The 13,987-nt window shown below is 52.5% G+C and overlaps 1 protein-coding gene across 1 annotated transcript in view; it reads right to left on the bottom strand.

Moving 5' to 3' along the window:
* The window catches only part of LOC122681095 (piezo-type mechanosensitive ion channel component 2-like), an 88,546-nt gene that overhangs the window by 55,144 nt on the left and 19,415 nt on the right, over window positions 1–13,987 (bottom strand). The window contains exons 12-21 of the mRNA XM_043882814.1: window positions 13,474–13,737; window positions 12,908–13,013; window positions 12,187–12,359; window positions 10,768–10,916; window positions 8,203–8,364; window positions 5,994–6,103; window positions 4,434–4,597; window positions 3,419–3,550; window positions 3,112–3,246; window positions 408–608 (exon numbers count right to left, since the gene is read on the bottom strand). Of these exons, the coding sequence (XP_043738749.1) occupies window positions 408–608; window positions 3,112–3,246; window positions 3,419–3,550; window positions 4,434–4,597; window positions 5,994–6,103; window positions 8,203–8,364; window positions 10,768–10,916; window positions 12,187–12,359; window positions 12,908–13,013; window positions 13,474–13,737 (1,596 nt within the window). The remainder of the gene's footprint in view (window positions 1–407; window positions 609–3,111; window positions 3,247–3,418; window positions 3,551–4,433; window positions 4,598–5,993; window positions 6,104–8,202; window positions 8,365–10,767; window positions 10,917–12,186; window positions 12,360–12,907; window positions 13,014–13,473; window positions 13,738–13,987) is intronic.

The following is a 13,987-nucleotide window of genomic DNA, read 5'->3' as shown; positions in this document are numbered from 1 at the left end:
TGGGTCCCGGGAGAGGCTTCCCTGGTGGCTCAGCTGGTAAAGAATCCACCGGCAATGCAGGAGACCTGGGATCGATCCCTAGGTCAGCAAGATCCCCTGGAGAAGGAAATGACTACCCACTCCAGTATTCTAGCCTGAGAAATCCCATGGACAAAGGAGCTTGGCGGGCTATAGTCCATGGGGTTGCAAGGAGCTGGACACAGCTGAGTGACTAAGACACACACACCCCGGAGAGGGAACAGAAGGGTACGAGGTGAGCCGAGAGTTGATCATTGCTAAAGACGCTGAAGGATGCATGGCAGCTGATGATATGGCTCTCTCTACTTTTGTATATGTCAGATGTTTCTCTTGTTTAAAGAAATAAAAAACAAGGAATTGACAAACGGAAGCAAAAGCAGAGAGGTCACCTCAAGCCCAAACTTGTAAAATCCAAAGTGGATGAAATACTGCAAGGCACTCAGCAGCCCATCGTCCAGATGCGCCCGGGTGACGGTGTCCGAGGTGGCGCTGGCAAGGGGCCCCGGCAGTCCTTCCCGAAGTCGGTGGATGCTCTGGCGCTGGCTCACTATCACCTCCAGAGTCGTCAGGGCCAGGACAGCCAGCTGGTTCTGCCAAGCACAGAAAACCCACATCAGTGCCGTCTGGGGCAGAAGCCCAGTTTCCCGGGGCTGCCCACTAGGCAGACCACTTTGCTGGACACCCAGATCCTCCACCTGCCACTCTCCAGAAGCATTGTGGTTTGGGTGATCAGCCCACCAGGCTGCCCCCTCCCAACAGGAAACAGTTTCAGCACCAACTCTTATGAAGGGAGGGGGGCCTGCTTCTTCACTCAACCTGTCAGAGGGAGTAGATAACATCCCCTCCCTGTCTCCCAAGCATTTCCTCTCATTTTTCCCCATCAGAGATGCTCTCTGCAAATACAGAGGTATTGATTTTCCAATTGATCGAGGTGGAGAAAGCTTCATACAGTTATGACTCTTGACAAGCTGGGAATAAAAAGCCGATCATAATGAGTTCATTTACTTTGGTTGATTGTATTACTTTATAACACAAGGCGTACACCAACACCCCCTTCCAAGGACAACTCCCTCTCGTAGCTTCACAACGTTGCTGGTTTGTGTTGAAATTCATCTTGTGGCATGAGGTGTGAATTTAAAGATCTTCCTTAGCTGGCTGCATCTTTTTTTTTTTTTTTCCAATGCGATGGCCATTCTAAGGAATCTTTCCTGCACCCAGGATGACTTGATGGATGGAGGAAGAACCACTTAGATGCGGGGTTTATAAGAGGGTGTTTGTTGATGAGCGATGGGGGGAAGATGCAGTGAAAGCCTAATTGTTGGTTATAAATATGCTGTATTTTCCCTATCGATCATGTGACACGGAAGTGAAAAGGATTACCTTATTAGATCATATTTAGCCATAAGTATGCCCTGTGTGCTGTAACATGAGGCCACTTGCGAGAGACTGACCAATTATTCCAAATGAAGAGAGGTCTGTTCGGCGCCCCAGACGGTCCAAGTGTGTCCTGGTTCCTATGCAGATGTGGCCGGCCTCCTCGCCGCCTTTCATGCCCTTCATAGAGATTCTCTGTTCCAAGCAGCCTCCTGTGGCTATGCAGAGACCCCAGTGCAAATTAGGAGATGGGGACTAAATAGGACTTCTGTTTGACGGCTTGGACGGCTGGCTGGTCCTTTTCCAGGAGCTTCTGGGGGTGATGTCTGGAGTTGCGTGGTAACCAACGGAGGCTGACACGTCTTAAAATAAAGTGTCTGACAATGAACCTCTGCTCCCTGCGTTCCCAGGAAATGGATGAGGGCAGGGGGGCTGCCTGCGGTGACTTGGAGGACAGCAGAGCCTTGTTGTCAATCTTCTCGGGTAACTTGTTAAAATAAACCGGTTCTGCTCTTCCCTGCCTTGCTAACAGTGTGCACTTAATGCCATGCCTTCCTCTTTGAGGAGCGAGGGCGGCCTTCCCTGCTGCGTGGGGTGCAGCCGGGTCACGGGGCCCCTCGCCCGTGGTCTCCTTCTGGGAACAAGCTCTAAAGCTGGGCCAACATGGCTTCCTCCTTCTGGAGGGCTGGAGGGGTGACCTGAGCCCTCTGGATTCCAGGCCTCCTCTGAGAAGTGCCCTTGGTGGAGGGCAAGGGGCAGATTCCAGAAGCAGACACAGGGTGTCCTGGGAGGGTGCCAGGGACAGGGCCCCGGGCTCAGCTGGTTACCGTCAGTACCCCAACTTCTGCACTACAGACACTCCAGCACTTTGGGTCCCTACCTGCTAGGACAGCAACCTCCTTTCATTCGCTACCTGAGTCCTCTTTGTTCTAGACTGAGGTCTGGGAACCCCTGATCAGCCGAAGAGAGGGGGCGTGTGTGCCCACCTCCCTCCACACACCTGCCGTTGCTACCTGGTCTCCTACTGCTTTGGGGAGACACCCCCACTTCCTGCTTCTCAGATGTGACCCTGTAGGATGGCCTGTTCCGGCCAGCAGGTGACCCTGAGCTGGCTCTCATTTCTGCCCCACTGTTGCTGCTCTTTGTGACCTCAGACAAGTGCTTCAGCCTCTCTGAGCCTCAGAGTCATTGGAAGTAGGGCCCCCCACCCTCAAGTCACAGGCTGAGCTGAAAGAGTGAGGATCACAAGCGAATCCCTTGCAAACTCCCAGCACGTTGGAAGAGGCCCCAGAAGGGGAGCAATTAATCTCCCCACCTACACAGGCAAGGCGCGACCAGACTTCGATTTTGGCTGAGTTGTTTAATTTTCACTTCTGCTAACAGCCTGCCTTTAATGTCACCTCTGTCCTTATTCATTCCTGGCTTTCCGAGCCGCCACGGAAACCTCTCTAGGCAAAACAGTAAAAGAGAATGATAAGTCGGAGCCAGGTTCATCGCGGTAATATATAACTTGGCCACCAAAGCAATTACTTAATGTAATGTTCCCTGGGAAGGAAGGGGACGCTGAGTTTATGGAGAGGGTGCCCACTGCATGCCTGGTCTGGCCAGCTTCTCCATCTCATCCCGTCCACCCTGGTGCTCAGACCCCGGAGGTTCACGCTGCTCTGACATCCCTGTTTGTCTGCACCTGCTAATCACGGGCTGTGATGTCATCCCTACCTTCAGACAAGGCAGGGCTCTGCCATCACACTTCGTTAATGCTCCGAGCCACTCTGCCGGGTCCACGGGCTGCAGTGAGACCATCAGTCCTCCGGCGAGCAGCGCTGGTGGGCTCGTTCCATTTGCTCGCCACACCTTGGGGGGATGCAGAAATGATGACGGGGCACTGGGTGGTGTGGACCCCAGGAGCAACTCAGCTACAGGGTTGCCTGGGAAGGACTTCAGCTGAAAGACCCCAAGCAAGGCCCTGTGCCTCAGTTTCCCCATCTGTAAAAGAGCCAGATGGACCAGACAGCCCTTCTGGCACCTTCAGTGGGCGTTCCCCCTCACACTCCCCAAATACAGCGGGGTGGCTGGGCATCAGCTCCCTCTTGGCCCAGAGGTCCTGGCCCCCAGGCAGGTGGTTTCTCACCGTACCTCTTGACACATTGTCCACAGGCTGGGCACGGGGTGGTGGTGGGGGCTCTCCGACCTGCCCCGTCCCCTCCGTGTCTGCCCCACCCCCACCCTTCCTTCTCAGACTTAGCAGTGTCCTTTCCACCCTCCTCCCGCCACCTCCAGCCCCAGGGTGTCTATGTCCTTGCATGTGTTCGTCTGTCCCTTCGGAATCTCATCTGCAGCATCTTCTGAGCACTCGCCCCAAGCACAGTGCCCAGGTGCAGAGCAGGCTTGCCATCAGTGTGTGTTGAATGATTAAATGGACATAGTACAGCTCTTAGGTGAGTCGTTCACAACCTTCCCAAATGGGCCTCAACTGTCTTCTTGAGATGGCCGAGATTGCACTAGCTGGCTTTTCCCAGACACAACAGCATTGTATTTTGATGGCTCCTCTGACAACTCTCCTTAGAGAGAGGAAGGCAGATACTGGAGAGGTGAGAATTCAGACCCTGCCTTTGCCTGGAGCCCTCCTGTCTGGCCAGGAAGAAGCTGCGGCTCCAACGGAGCTCACCTGTGTGCAGTTTGAAGCATAGGCAGAGGGTACGACCCACTTCAGTTGGTACATCACTTTGCAGACCACTATCACACATGCCCAGACTGTGGAAACACGGGACACGAAGGGGCGTAATGTGGAATAGGGCAGGGACAACACCCAGAGGATGTAAAACACGGAGTTCATCAAGGAAACCTACAAGGAAAGTGTTGAAGTCTGTGAGTACCTTGGCTTGGCTCTTATTCCCTGCCTGTGATCAGAGCAGCTCAAGTTAGGGGGAAATGGGAGTTAAAAATACACCCACTGACCTTCCATAAGAGGTCAACACCATGCAGAAGAAAGAGAAGGGTCTTAGAACCTGAAGGCAATGGTCCTCCTGAAAACCACTGACCTCTTGCAAGGTGAGCCAGACGACCACGGGGGCCACAAGCTTAATGCTATGTGTTTCCAGCACACGCCTCAAGAATGCTTGAGTTTCATTCACCATTTCTAGAAACTTCTGAAAGCCAGCAGTCAGCTTGTCAACTGCCAAGTCCCAATCACTCGTTTCCTCCTCTGGGGGAAGAGAAAGGCTTTGACCAGATGTCCCTGGTGATGCCGTGGGGTCTGGCTTTGTTGTTGAAAACGGTGGGAAGAAGCCTGCATCTCAAAGGAAGCCAGAACAAAGCAGAGAAAACTAGGAAAACAGTGCTTTTTTTTTCTAAAGAAAGCTGTTTTCCAATAATACTGAGTGCCTGTGACCAGGCCCTGCGTCCCCACACTAGCTTCCCTCTCTGCTGCTGAAGCTGTCTGTTTGGCCCTCTGTCCACATCCCAGGCGCTGGTGAACACTCGTGTCCCCTCTGCATCAGGGCTGTTTCTATAAACATTAGTGCACGCGTGTGCTCAGTCATGTCCGACTCTTTGCAGTCCATAGACTGTAGCCTGCCAGGCATCTCTGTCCATGAAATTTCCCAGGCAAGAAGAGTGGAATAGGTTGCCATTTCCTCCTCCTGTGGCTCCTGCGTTGGCAAGTGAATTCTTTACCACTGAGCTACCTGGGAAACCCCATATCGTAAATATTCCAGACTCAGGTCACAGTGTCTGGGTCACACACTCTTACAGCGCTAGAGCACCTACAGGCCGTATGTAGATGGGTGTAGACTTATCTGCAAAGTCAGGAGGGGCAGATTTGGCCCTGGGGCCACAGTTTGCTGACGGGCTTCAGGCTGAGAGTTCCTTAAGGGGAGGGGCACCATTTATGTCCCCTCTGTCTCTTCAATGCTCAGCACCTTGCCTGGTACACAAAGCACCCCCCCATCCCCCTACCAAATGCCACGGAGCATGAATGAATAAAAAACAAACTGCCCAAGGGGTGTTAAAGCATGTACTTTGACAACATGAAAGACAGTAGCATGTGTTGAGCGCTCAGAATATGTCAGGTGCCATGCTAAATTCCCTCCCACCCCGTTTCTTGTTTCTGCCCAAACCACAAGCGGAATCAACAACAAGCATGGCCCCCAATCCCTTGTAAGCAGTGGCTCCCCAGGTAAGCAAAACAGACCCTGGGAACCTCAGTCACTTGTAACTCAAATACTGTGTTTTAATTGAAAATAAAATGTCAGCCGTCTGCCCAGCTGCTGTCAGAGTCTGCAGGTCCAACTGATGTGAATGGGCTCCCCATCGGGCATGGGAATGAACATGGGCAGGAGGAGGCAGGCGGATGGCGCAAGGCCATAACATCCCAGCCCCACCTCACACCTGAGACACTTGGCCTGCCCCCAAAATAAAATGTGAAGACAGTATGCTGAGACCATGTCGAATCAGGGAACCAGGTCAACAATCTGGGTGGATTATTTTTTTGTTTTGATGAGTCAACTGTTTGCCTGGGTGCCCAGAATTCTTGGCAGCTCTGGAGAAGAGCCCCTGGGATGCGTCATGCAAGGCTTCGAAGGGAAAGCGGCGTCTCCCACCTGCTGGCACCTTCCTCCCCAGCCTTCCAGACTCCTCCGCCTTCCATTCGGAACTGCTGGCTTTGTCGGCACAGTTCTGAGTGGCGTCCTCTTCCCCGCTGCGTCTTAATCTGAAAACCAAAGGCAAGGAACTGAGGGACTTTCAAGCAGCGGGACTGGGTACCAACTCATTAGCCTGTGTTATCAAAGCCCATAAACGCAATGGGTCCATGCCATGAGCAGACACGCGTAGGGGACAGAATCAAGGACTTGGCCATAGGAGGAAAGTTGTGTTTGACCTGCACCATCAGGAATCACATTTATGCTTTGCTCAGGGCACAATTGACTTCAGAAATCAATTTCTGGAAAAGAATGCATTTTCTCTGACTCTTTAGTTCTTACCTCTTCTGAAGTTTCCCAGGTATAACCTTAAGCCTGAAAGAGACACACACACAGAGCTCTATTTATAAAAGTATTCCTTTCTTATTGGATTTATTTAAACAGCAAACTCTAACAAATCTTTAAGAGTTTACTCATTTGTTATATTGACTGGACAAAGCACTGTTGCTGTTGTTTAGTTGCTAAGTTGTGTCTGACTCTGAGACCCCATGGACCAAAGCACGCAGGGCTTCCCTGTCCTTCACTATCTCCTGGAGTTTGCTCAGATTCATGTTCATTGAGTCAGTAGTTTAAAAAGTAATTCAAAGGGCACAAAGGGTACACAGTGAAAAGCAACTCTCCTTCACACCTCTGTCTCCCTCCCCAAGGCAAGCACCATGACAGATCTCTCGTGCATTCTTCAAAAGACACATACTTCATACATTCAGTATAGGTCTGTGTGTGCAGGTATCTTTTCCTTGGACTAATGGGGTCACATCCTATACACAGTGTTCTGCCCCTTGCTTTTGCCGCTTGCCCATCTAGCTTCAGCCTCACTCCAGATCAGCACACACGGGGCTGCCTCCTCCTCCTCCTCCTCTCAGAGCATCCTAGATTCTGAGACACACCGTCATTTGCTTAGTCAGTCCCCTAGGGATGGGCATTGATTCTCTGCTGGAATTTTTGTAAAGAATGAGATCAACACCTGAATGCTCAGTGAACAGGGCAGCTGAGCCAGGAGCAGCACGTCTGGTGCGCCCGACGCAGGGCATGCTCCCTGGGGAGAGCATGCCTTGCAGGAGGAATTTTAAAGAGAGGCACTCATACGTCTGGCAGGAGATGCACGTCGGTTTCCTTCCTGTTGCCGGGGGAGACAGATCACAGGGGGCTTAGGTTGGAAGTACAGGGGGGCTCGAATGCGTATTATGTTGCCATGACAACCCAGTCCGCAAACATCATCAGCCACCTCTGAAAACCCTCACCCCTTCACACCATCCCAGTTGACCCAGGGAGGCCTGGGGGCCTCAAAAGAGAACCTTTCTCCCCGAAAGTTCTCCTGTCTCCAAAGCAGGCATCCTTTCGAACTACACATAATTTCGGGGATGGAGGGCAGGGTGCAACGGAGGAAAGAGGGCCCTGCTCACAGGCAGGGCCTCCCAACCCCACCCAGGGACCAACAGGCTCCCAGCACCCTTCCTTTTCTATAAAGCTTTCACATCCCACCTTGGATATGAACAAAGCTGAGTAAAAACCAAAATCAAACTGCACGATGTTGACAGAAAAGAGTATTTGACAACCCCCGGGGAGAAAAAGAATCAAGCCATGGTATTTTGTGTACTTTTTCACAAAACGTGTTAGGAGTGTGGCAGAGTTTGATCCGAAAAACAGATGCAGGCCTTGAGGCCTTGAGAAGGCCACAGCCTCCCGCCTAACTTTTGAGTAAGAAAGCAAATTGCTCTGGCGACGCACCACCTTCTAAAATAAGAATTCTGCAAAATATCCTATCCTATTAGTGACTCAAATTTTAGAAAACCTCTAAAAGCCAAGTTTCACAGCCAATGTCTTAATTTAGTTAGAGGTCAAAACGGTGAAAACGAAAATAAAATAGACCCTCAGGCCTGCAGACCATCCGACAGGCAGACAGCGCTGACCCAGAGTCGCAGTGAAAGCCAAGTGCACATTCCAGCCCAGAAGCCCCTGGCCTGGTCCGTAGACCCTCCAGAGACACACAGGGTCTAACTTTCCCCACCAACGTCTACAGAACACCTACAGATGGATGACTCAGCGCACCGCCTGACGCTGAGCCTGTCATTCGCACAATCTCCAAAGGCTGCCCCGGGGACAGTGGTACCTGTCAGATGAGCCCTCCCAGGTAACGGAGCCGGTGGTCTTCCTGAGGTCTTCATTACAACAACGACAGTGGAGGATGCCTGCCAGGAGCAGCGCGGCGGGCAACAGGAGCTCAGCAAACAGCATGGCCACGTGGAACCGCTGCAGGCCCAGGTCTCGGAGCCTGGAACGGATCGAGGTCGAGAGGCTGCTGTTCCCTGGGTCCTGCCTGACAAAGACGCCTTCCTTGAGGGGCCCAACTGCCCTTTCTCTCTCTCTCTCTTTTAAAAGACATATTTATTTACTTGGGGCGGGGGGGGGGGGCTTCCCTAGTGACTCAGACAGTAAGGAATCTGCCTGCAATGCGATAGACCTGGGTTTCATCCCTAGGTCGGGAAGATCCCCTGGAGAAGGAAATGGCTACCCACTCCTGTATTCTTGCCTGGAGAATTCCATGGACAGAGGAGCCTCGTGAGCTATACAGTCCATGGGATTGCAAAGAGTCAGACATGACTGAGAGACTAACTCTTTCTACTTCTTTCTATTGATTTACTTGGCTGCACTGGGTCTTAACTGTGGCATGCAGGATCTTATTTGTGCCATGTGGGACATGGTTCCCTGATCAGGGATCGAACCCAAAGTTCCTACATAGGGAGCGTGGAGTCTTAGCCACTGGACCACCAGCAAAGTCCCTCCACTGCTCTTTGTCTTGATCAGTTCAGTTCAGTTGCTCAGTAGTGTCCAACTCTTTGTGACCCCATGGACTGAAGCACACCAGGCTTCCCTGTCCATCAGCAACTCCTAGAGCTTGCTCAAACTCATGCCATCCAACCATCTCATCCTCTGTCATCCCCTTCACCTCCTGCCTTCAATCTTTCCCAGCATCGGGATTTTTTCTAATGAGTCAGTTCTTCACATCAGGTGGCCAAAGTATTGGAGCTTCAGCTTCAGCATCAGTCCTTCAAGGAATATTCAGGACTGAGTTCCTAAAGGATTGACTGGTTTGATCTCCTTGCAGTCCAAGGGACTCTCAAGAGTTTTCTCCAACACCACAGTTCAAAAGCATCAATTCTTCTGCACTCAGCTTTCTTTAAGGTCCAAGTCTCACATCCATACATGACCACTGGAGAAACCATAACTTTGACTAGACAGACTTTGTTGGCAATGTCTGCTTTTTAATATGCTGTCTAGGTTGGTCATAGTTTTTCTTCCAAAGAGCAATTATCTTTTAATTTCATGGCTTCAGTCATCATCTGCAGTGATTTTGGAGCCCAAAAAAATAGTCTCTCACCATTCCCATTGTTTCACCATCTATTTGACATGAAGTGATGGGACTGGATGCCATGATCTTAGTTTTCTGAATGTTGAGTTTTAAGCCAACATTTTCACTCTCCTCTTTCACTTTCATCAAGAGGCTCTTTAGTTCTTCTTCGCTTTCTGCCATAAGGGTGGTGTCATCTGCCTATCTGAGGTTATTGATATTTCTCCCGGCAATCTTGATTCCAGCTTGTGCTTCATCCAGCCCAGCGTTTCTCATGATGTACTCTGTGTATAAGTTCAAGAAGCAGGGTCTTGATAAGCAAGTGATATTTGTGAGGGTCCTGGAGAGCCTTGCTGTTGTTGTTCAGTCCACTAAGTCGTGTCCAGCTCTTTGCGACCCCATGGACTGCAGCTCACCAGGCTCCCCTGTCCTTCACTGTCTCCCAGGAGAGTTAATGATGGCTAAAGTCCTGAGGCAGTTGGCCATATGTATAACCCCACATGGAATAATTGTAATAGTGCGACTCTGAGTATGGGGAGAAGCAATAGGACAAAACTTCTCCTGGATTATGATAGACTTGTAAGACAGGTGATCCAGAGAATCTTAGATTATCAGCAGGGCCTGTGAATCCTAAAATGAAAACATCGCGTGGCCTATCCACAGAATCTTTGTCTGATCTAGGAAGGAGACTTCCCAGGGACCTGGGACAAAATTGGTCATGAAATGCCTCCCAGACGTTGGTTGCATTTATGACCGAGAGGAGGCGCTGTAGACAAAGAACTCACTTGCCACGCCAGGAAACACAGGATGCTGGGGTCATCAAGCTCCAGTCACAACAGCCACCCTCCCCACCCCCACTCCAAGATGCACCCTGGGGGGATTCAGTAGGGAGAAAACAGGGTGCTAGCCCTAGAATCCGGCTCTGGGCCACAGTTCTGTGGCAGGTGGGCTCACATGACCTGGGGAAGCCCAGCGACCTCACGGGAACCTCTGGCACATGTGCTCTCGGCATAAACAGACTCGCAGCTAAAATCCAGACTGCGAGCTGAGGACGGGGTTTGCCTGAGTCTGGTGAGATCCCAAGGTGGGAACACCCTGGGGTTTCAAGTCCATGGGTCCTGAGACCCCAGTAGAACAGGAGGGACCTGGCAGCAAAATCTCCAGGGGGTCCTCTTCCTGGGCTCTGATCTTGAAATTTGGAGCTGCCAGAGGCATCTCCCTACTTCCGGAGGAGCTCGGGAGCTTTACAGAGATGCCCAGAGAGCACAGAACCAACTAGAAAAGCCACCTCCCCATACATCAGCCCAGGGCCTAAAACATTCTTACCCCTCTTCAGACAGTCCTAGGGTTTCATTGAAAAATCCAGAAACAGCTTGAAACTGGAAAGTGTAGACAGCGAAAAGGACCACCACGGAGTAAGAGACCACGAGCATCCAGAAGCACTTGGAGCTCCTTCTCCAGGAATTAGTGTGTATCTGCAATTCAGACATAGTCCTGATAAAGGCCAGGCAGGGTTTAGAGAGGTGGACAGGGCAGGGGCGGCCGTGACCAGAAGGGCCACAGGGGAGGAGGGTACAGGGACCAGCTCCCTCTGCAAAACTGTTCCTTCCAACAGAAATCTTTGCTGCTTGGAGCCCAAGCTCATTCCTTATATATACACATGCACATACACACACACGTACACGTACACATACACATACATATATGGGCTTTCCTGGTGACTCAGATGGTAAAGAATCTGCCTGCAATGCAGGAGACCCAGGTTTGATCCCTGGGTCAGGAAGATCCCCTGGAGAAGGGAATATTTACTCACTCCAGTATTCTTGCCTGGAGAATTCCAAGGACAGAGGAGCCCGGCAGGCTGCAGTCCATAGGGTTGCAAAGATTTGGATAAGACTGCACAACTAACATTTTCATTTTCATATATATATATATATATATATATATACACATATGTATATATATACACATGTATATGCACACACATATATATATACACACACACACGAATATATATACACACACACACACACACACATATATATACATTTATTTGGCTGCATCAGGTCTTAGTTGTGATGTGTGGGATCTTCAGTTGTGGCATGCAGGATTTAGTTCCCTAACCAGGGATCAAACCCAGCCCCCCTGCACTGTGACCGTGGAGTCTTACAATGGACCACCAGGGAAGTCCCCAAGCTTATTCTTGTATGAGGGTCTAGATAAATTTTAATGAGACACACACAGTGAAGTCAGGGGTCCAGGCCTTCAGTTAAGTTTCCTGCAGAAAAGCAAGCCTCAGCACTAGGAAGTGTAACCCCCTGCCCCACCACCCACCCCCTGGACAGCCAGGAAGCTGTGGCATTGGGAGATCTGTATATTGAGCAGTCCAGGTGGTACTGGAAATTGATCTCTCCCTCTGTCTGTGGCTCCCGTGTTCCACGCACTCTCTCTCCACCCATGTGTTGGAACCACTCACGTATCTGGAGGCAGGGTTGGTGCGTCTGGTCATGGAGCAGGCTGTGTGGCCTTATTGATAAGTGTGAATGGGCACCCGGGTCAGAGGCTTGGCCGAGCAGCTGTGCGTGTGAAGCCTGTGAGCTTCGTGGTCCCCCTTCCACAAGGAGAGTCCCAGCCCCGAGGCAATCCCGCACGGCAGGGCCAGAAGTCAGAAAGCAGAAGGCAGAAGCAGCCTGGGGCAGAGAAGCAGGGCAGGGGCTGGGGGCTCGGGGTCCCACCGGGGTTCACCTGGTACCAGGCCACCCAGAACAGGAAGAGGAGGATGTAGACAACCCTGTATACCACCACTTTGCCGGCAAAGCTGACAGCAAAGAGCAGGGCGGCACCAAGGCAGACCCAGTACTCGACTAGGAGACTCTTGAGGATGGTGGCAGGAACGCTCAGCAGGACGCTGCCAGGCCCTGTGCAGGGGAAGAGGCAGGGGAGTACTCAGATTTCTGGGACTCCAGCCAGAGTGTTTCCCTGTCCCCTTCCGACAGGAGCCTTCAGGTCCAACTCCACTGAGAGACAGGTTGGAGAGGTGGTGTCTCCAGGGCTGGGACACTGGACTCTGAACCATGAGGGCCCAGAGAGCCTCCCCCAAAGCCCCCTCCCATCCAGGGGCATCACTCTGCTCAGGAAGGGGCTTGTGGCTCATATCCCATCTGGGGCCAGAAAGTTCTAGATCTGAACTCTTGAAGAGCAAAGCCCTGTTGCTGGGCACCTCCCGGACCATAGGCTGCCCTTGCATCCCGCTCTGAGTTTCCGGGCATGAGCCAGGTCGCCTGGGACCACTAGCTGTGTGTCCTTTGAGAGCCAGCAGGGAACCAGCTGAAGGCAGACCAGAAACAAGGGCCTGGAGGCTCCTTTGACCCTAAGATTCTGGGATTCCTGGGGGAAATGGTTAACTTCAAACATGCACATAAATAGCCTGAGAAAGGGCAGGAGCCAGTCCATCCAGGGTCCTCACCGCTCACGTCCCCGAGGTCCCCCCTCCAGGCCTCCTCCTCCGCCGGCCTCCGACTCTTGGAGACCTGCAGCCGCAGCAGCAGCCAGAACACAGACGCACAGAGACTCTGCAGTGGAAACATGGCTTCCTTTACGGCTCACCCTGGACCTCCCGGAAAGCAAGTCATGGTCTCCCTCCCGCCACAGGGGCTGGGGCTGGAAACAGGCTTCTGTCTCTCAGAGCCCTGTCGTCTAGGGTGCAAGAGCCGCAGCAGCTCCGTGGAAGGGGGCGTCGGGGGCCGGCTGGAACGTGTCCCCGCCACAGCCTGGTGCACCCCGGGCTCACATCACCCATGCCCCTCGGAGACAATGGGGGTCAGACTGGAGGTGCTCATGATGTTCCCCCTGCATCTTGCAGCGTGAAGACAAAGGCACAGAGGGTCTCCCAGAGCTGGGAGCTGAGCCAAGGTGGACCCCCCCCAGCCCTGCCTCCTCCTCTGCCCCCATGGCCCACTGTCTCCAGCCCTCAGCTGCGGACTTTTCTGAAATGTTAAATCCCCTGGCCCCATCCCCATCCCCAGAGCCCACCTTGGCACCCAGGTGGAGACATGGCTGCAGGTAGGGTTTCAGGTCCAGGTCAGCGAGGAGCCAGCCCGGGGCCCCGGGGAACAGCTCCTCTCGGGACACACGGAGGCCCGCCACGAAACTGAGGACGATCAGGATGTTGGCGTAGCCGACCAGGAAGGGTGCACTTCTCAGGGCCAGGCGGCAGGGATCCCGGGCCATCCAGATGACACAGGCCCAGAGCAGCAACAAGCAGCCTGGCCAGCCTGTGAAGCAGATGCTCCACACCTGCAGAGGGGCAGCCCCTCTCAGAGCACGTCTCAAGGACCAGGGGCTCTGAGCCTTCTTAAAACTTCATTTCCAGGTCTTCCCTGGTGGTCCAGTGGTTAAGAATCCGCCTTGCAATGCCAGGGCCACAGGTTCGATCCCTGGTCTGGGAAGACCCCACATGCTGAGGAGCAGCTAAGCCCATGTGCCATAACTACTGAGCCAGTGCTCTAGAGCCGGAGAGCTGCAACTACTGAGCCCACGTGCTCCA

This window comes from Cervus elaphus, chromosome 23 (assembly GCF_910594005.1).
Source record: "Cervus elaphus chromosome 23, mCerEla1.1, whole genome shotgun sequence".
NCBI lineage: Eukaryota > Metazoa > Chordata > Mammalia > Artiodactyla > Cervidae > Cervus > Cervus elaphus.
Note: the sequence above shows the minus strand (reverse complement) of the source record. Positions and strands in the feature narration are given on the sequence as shown.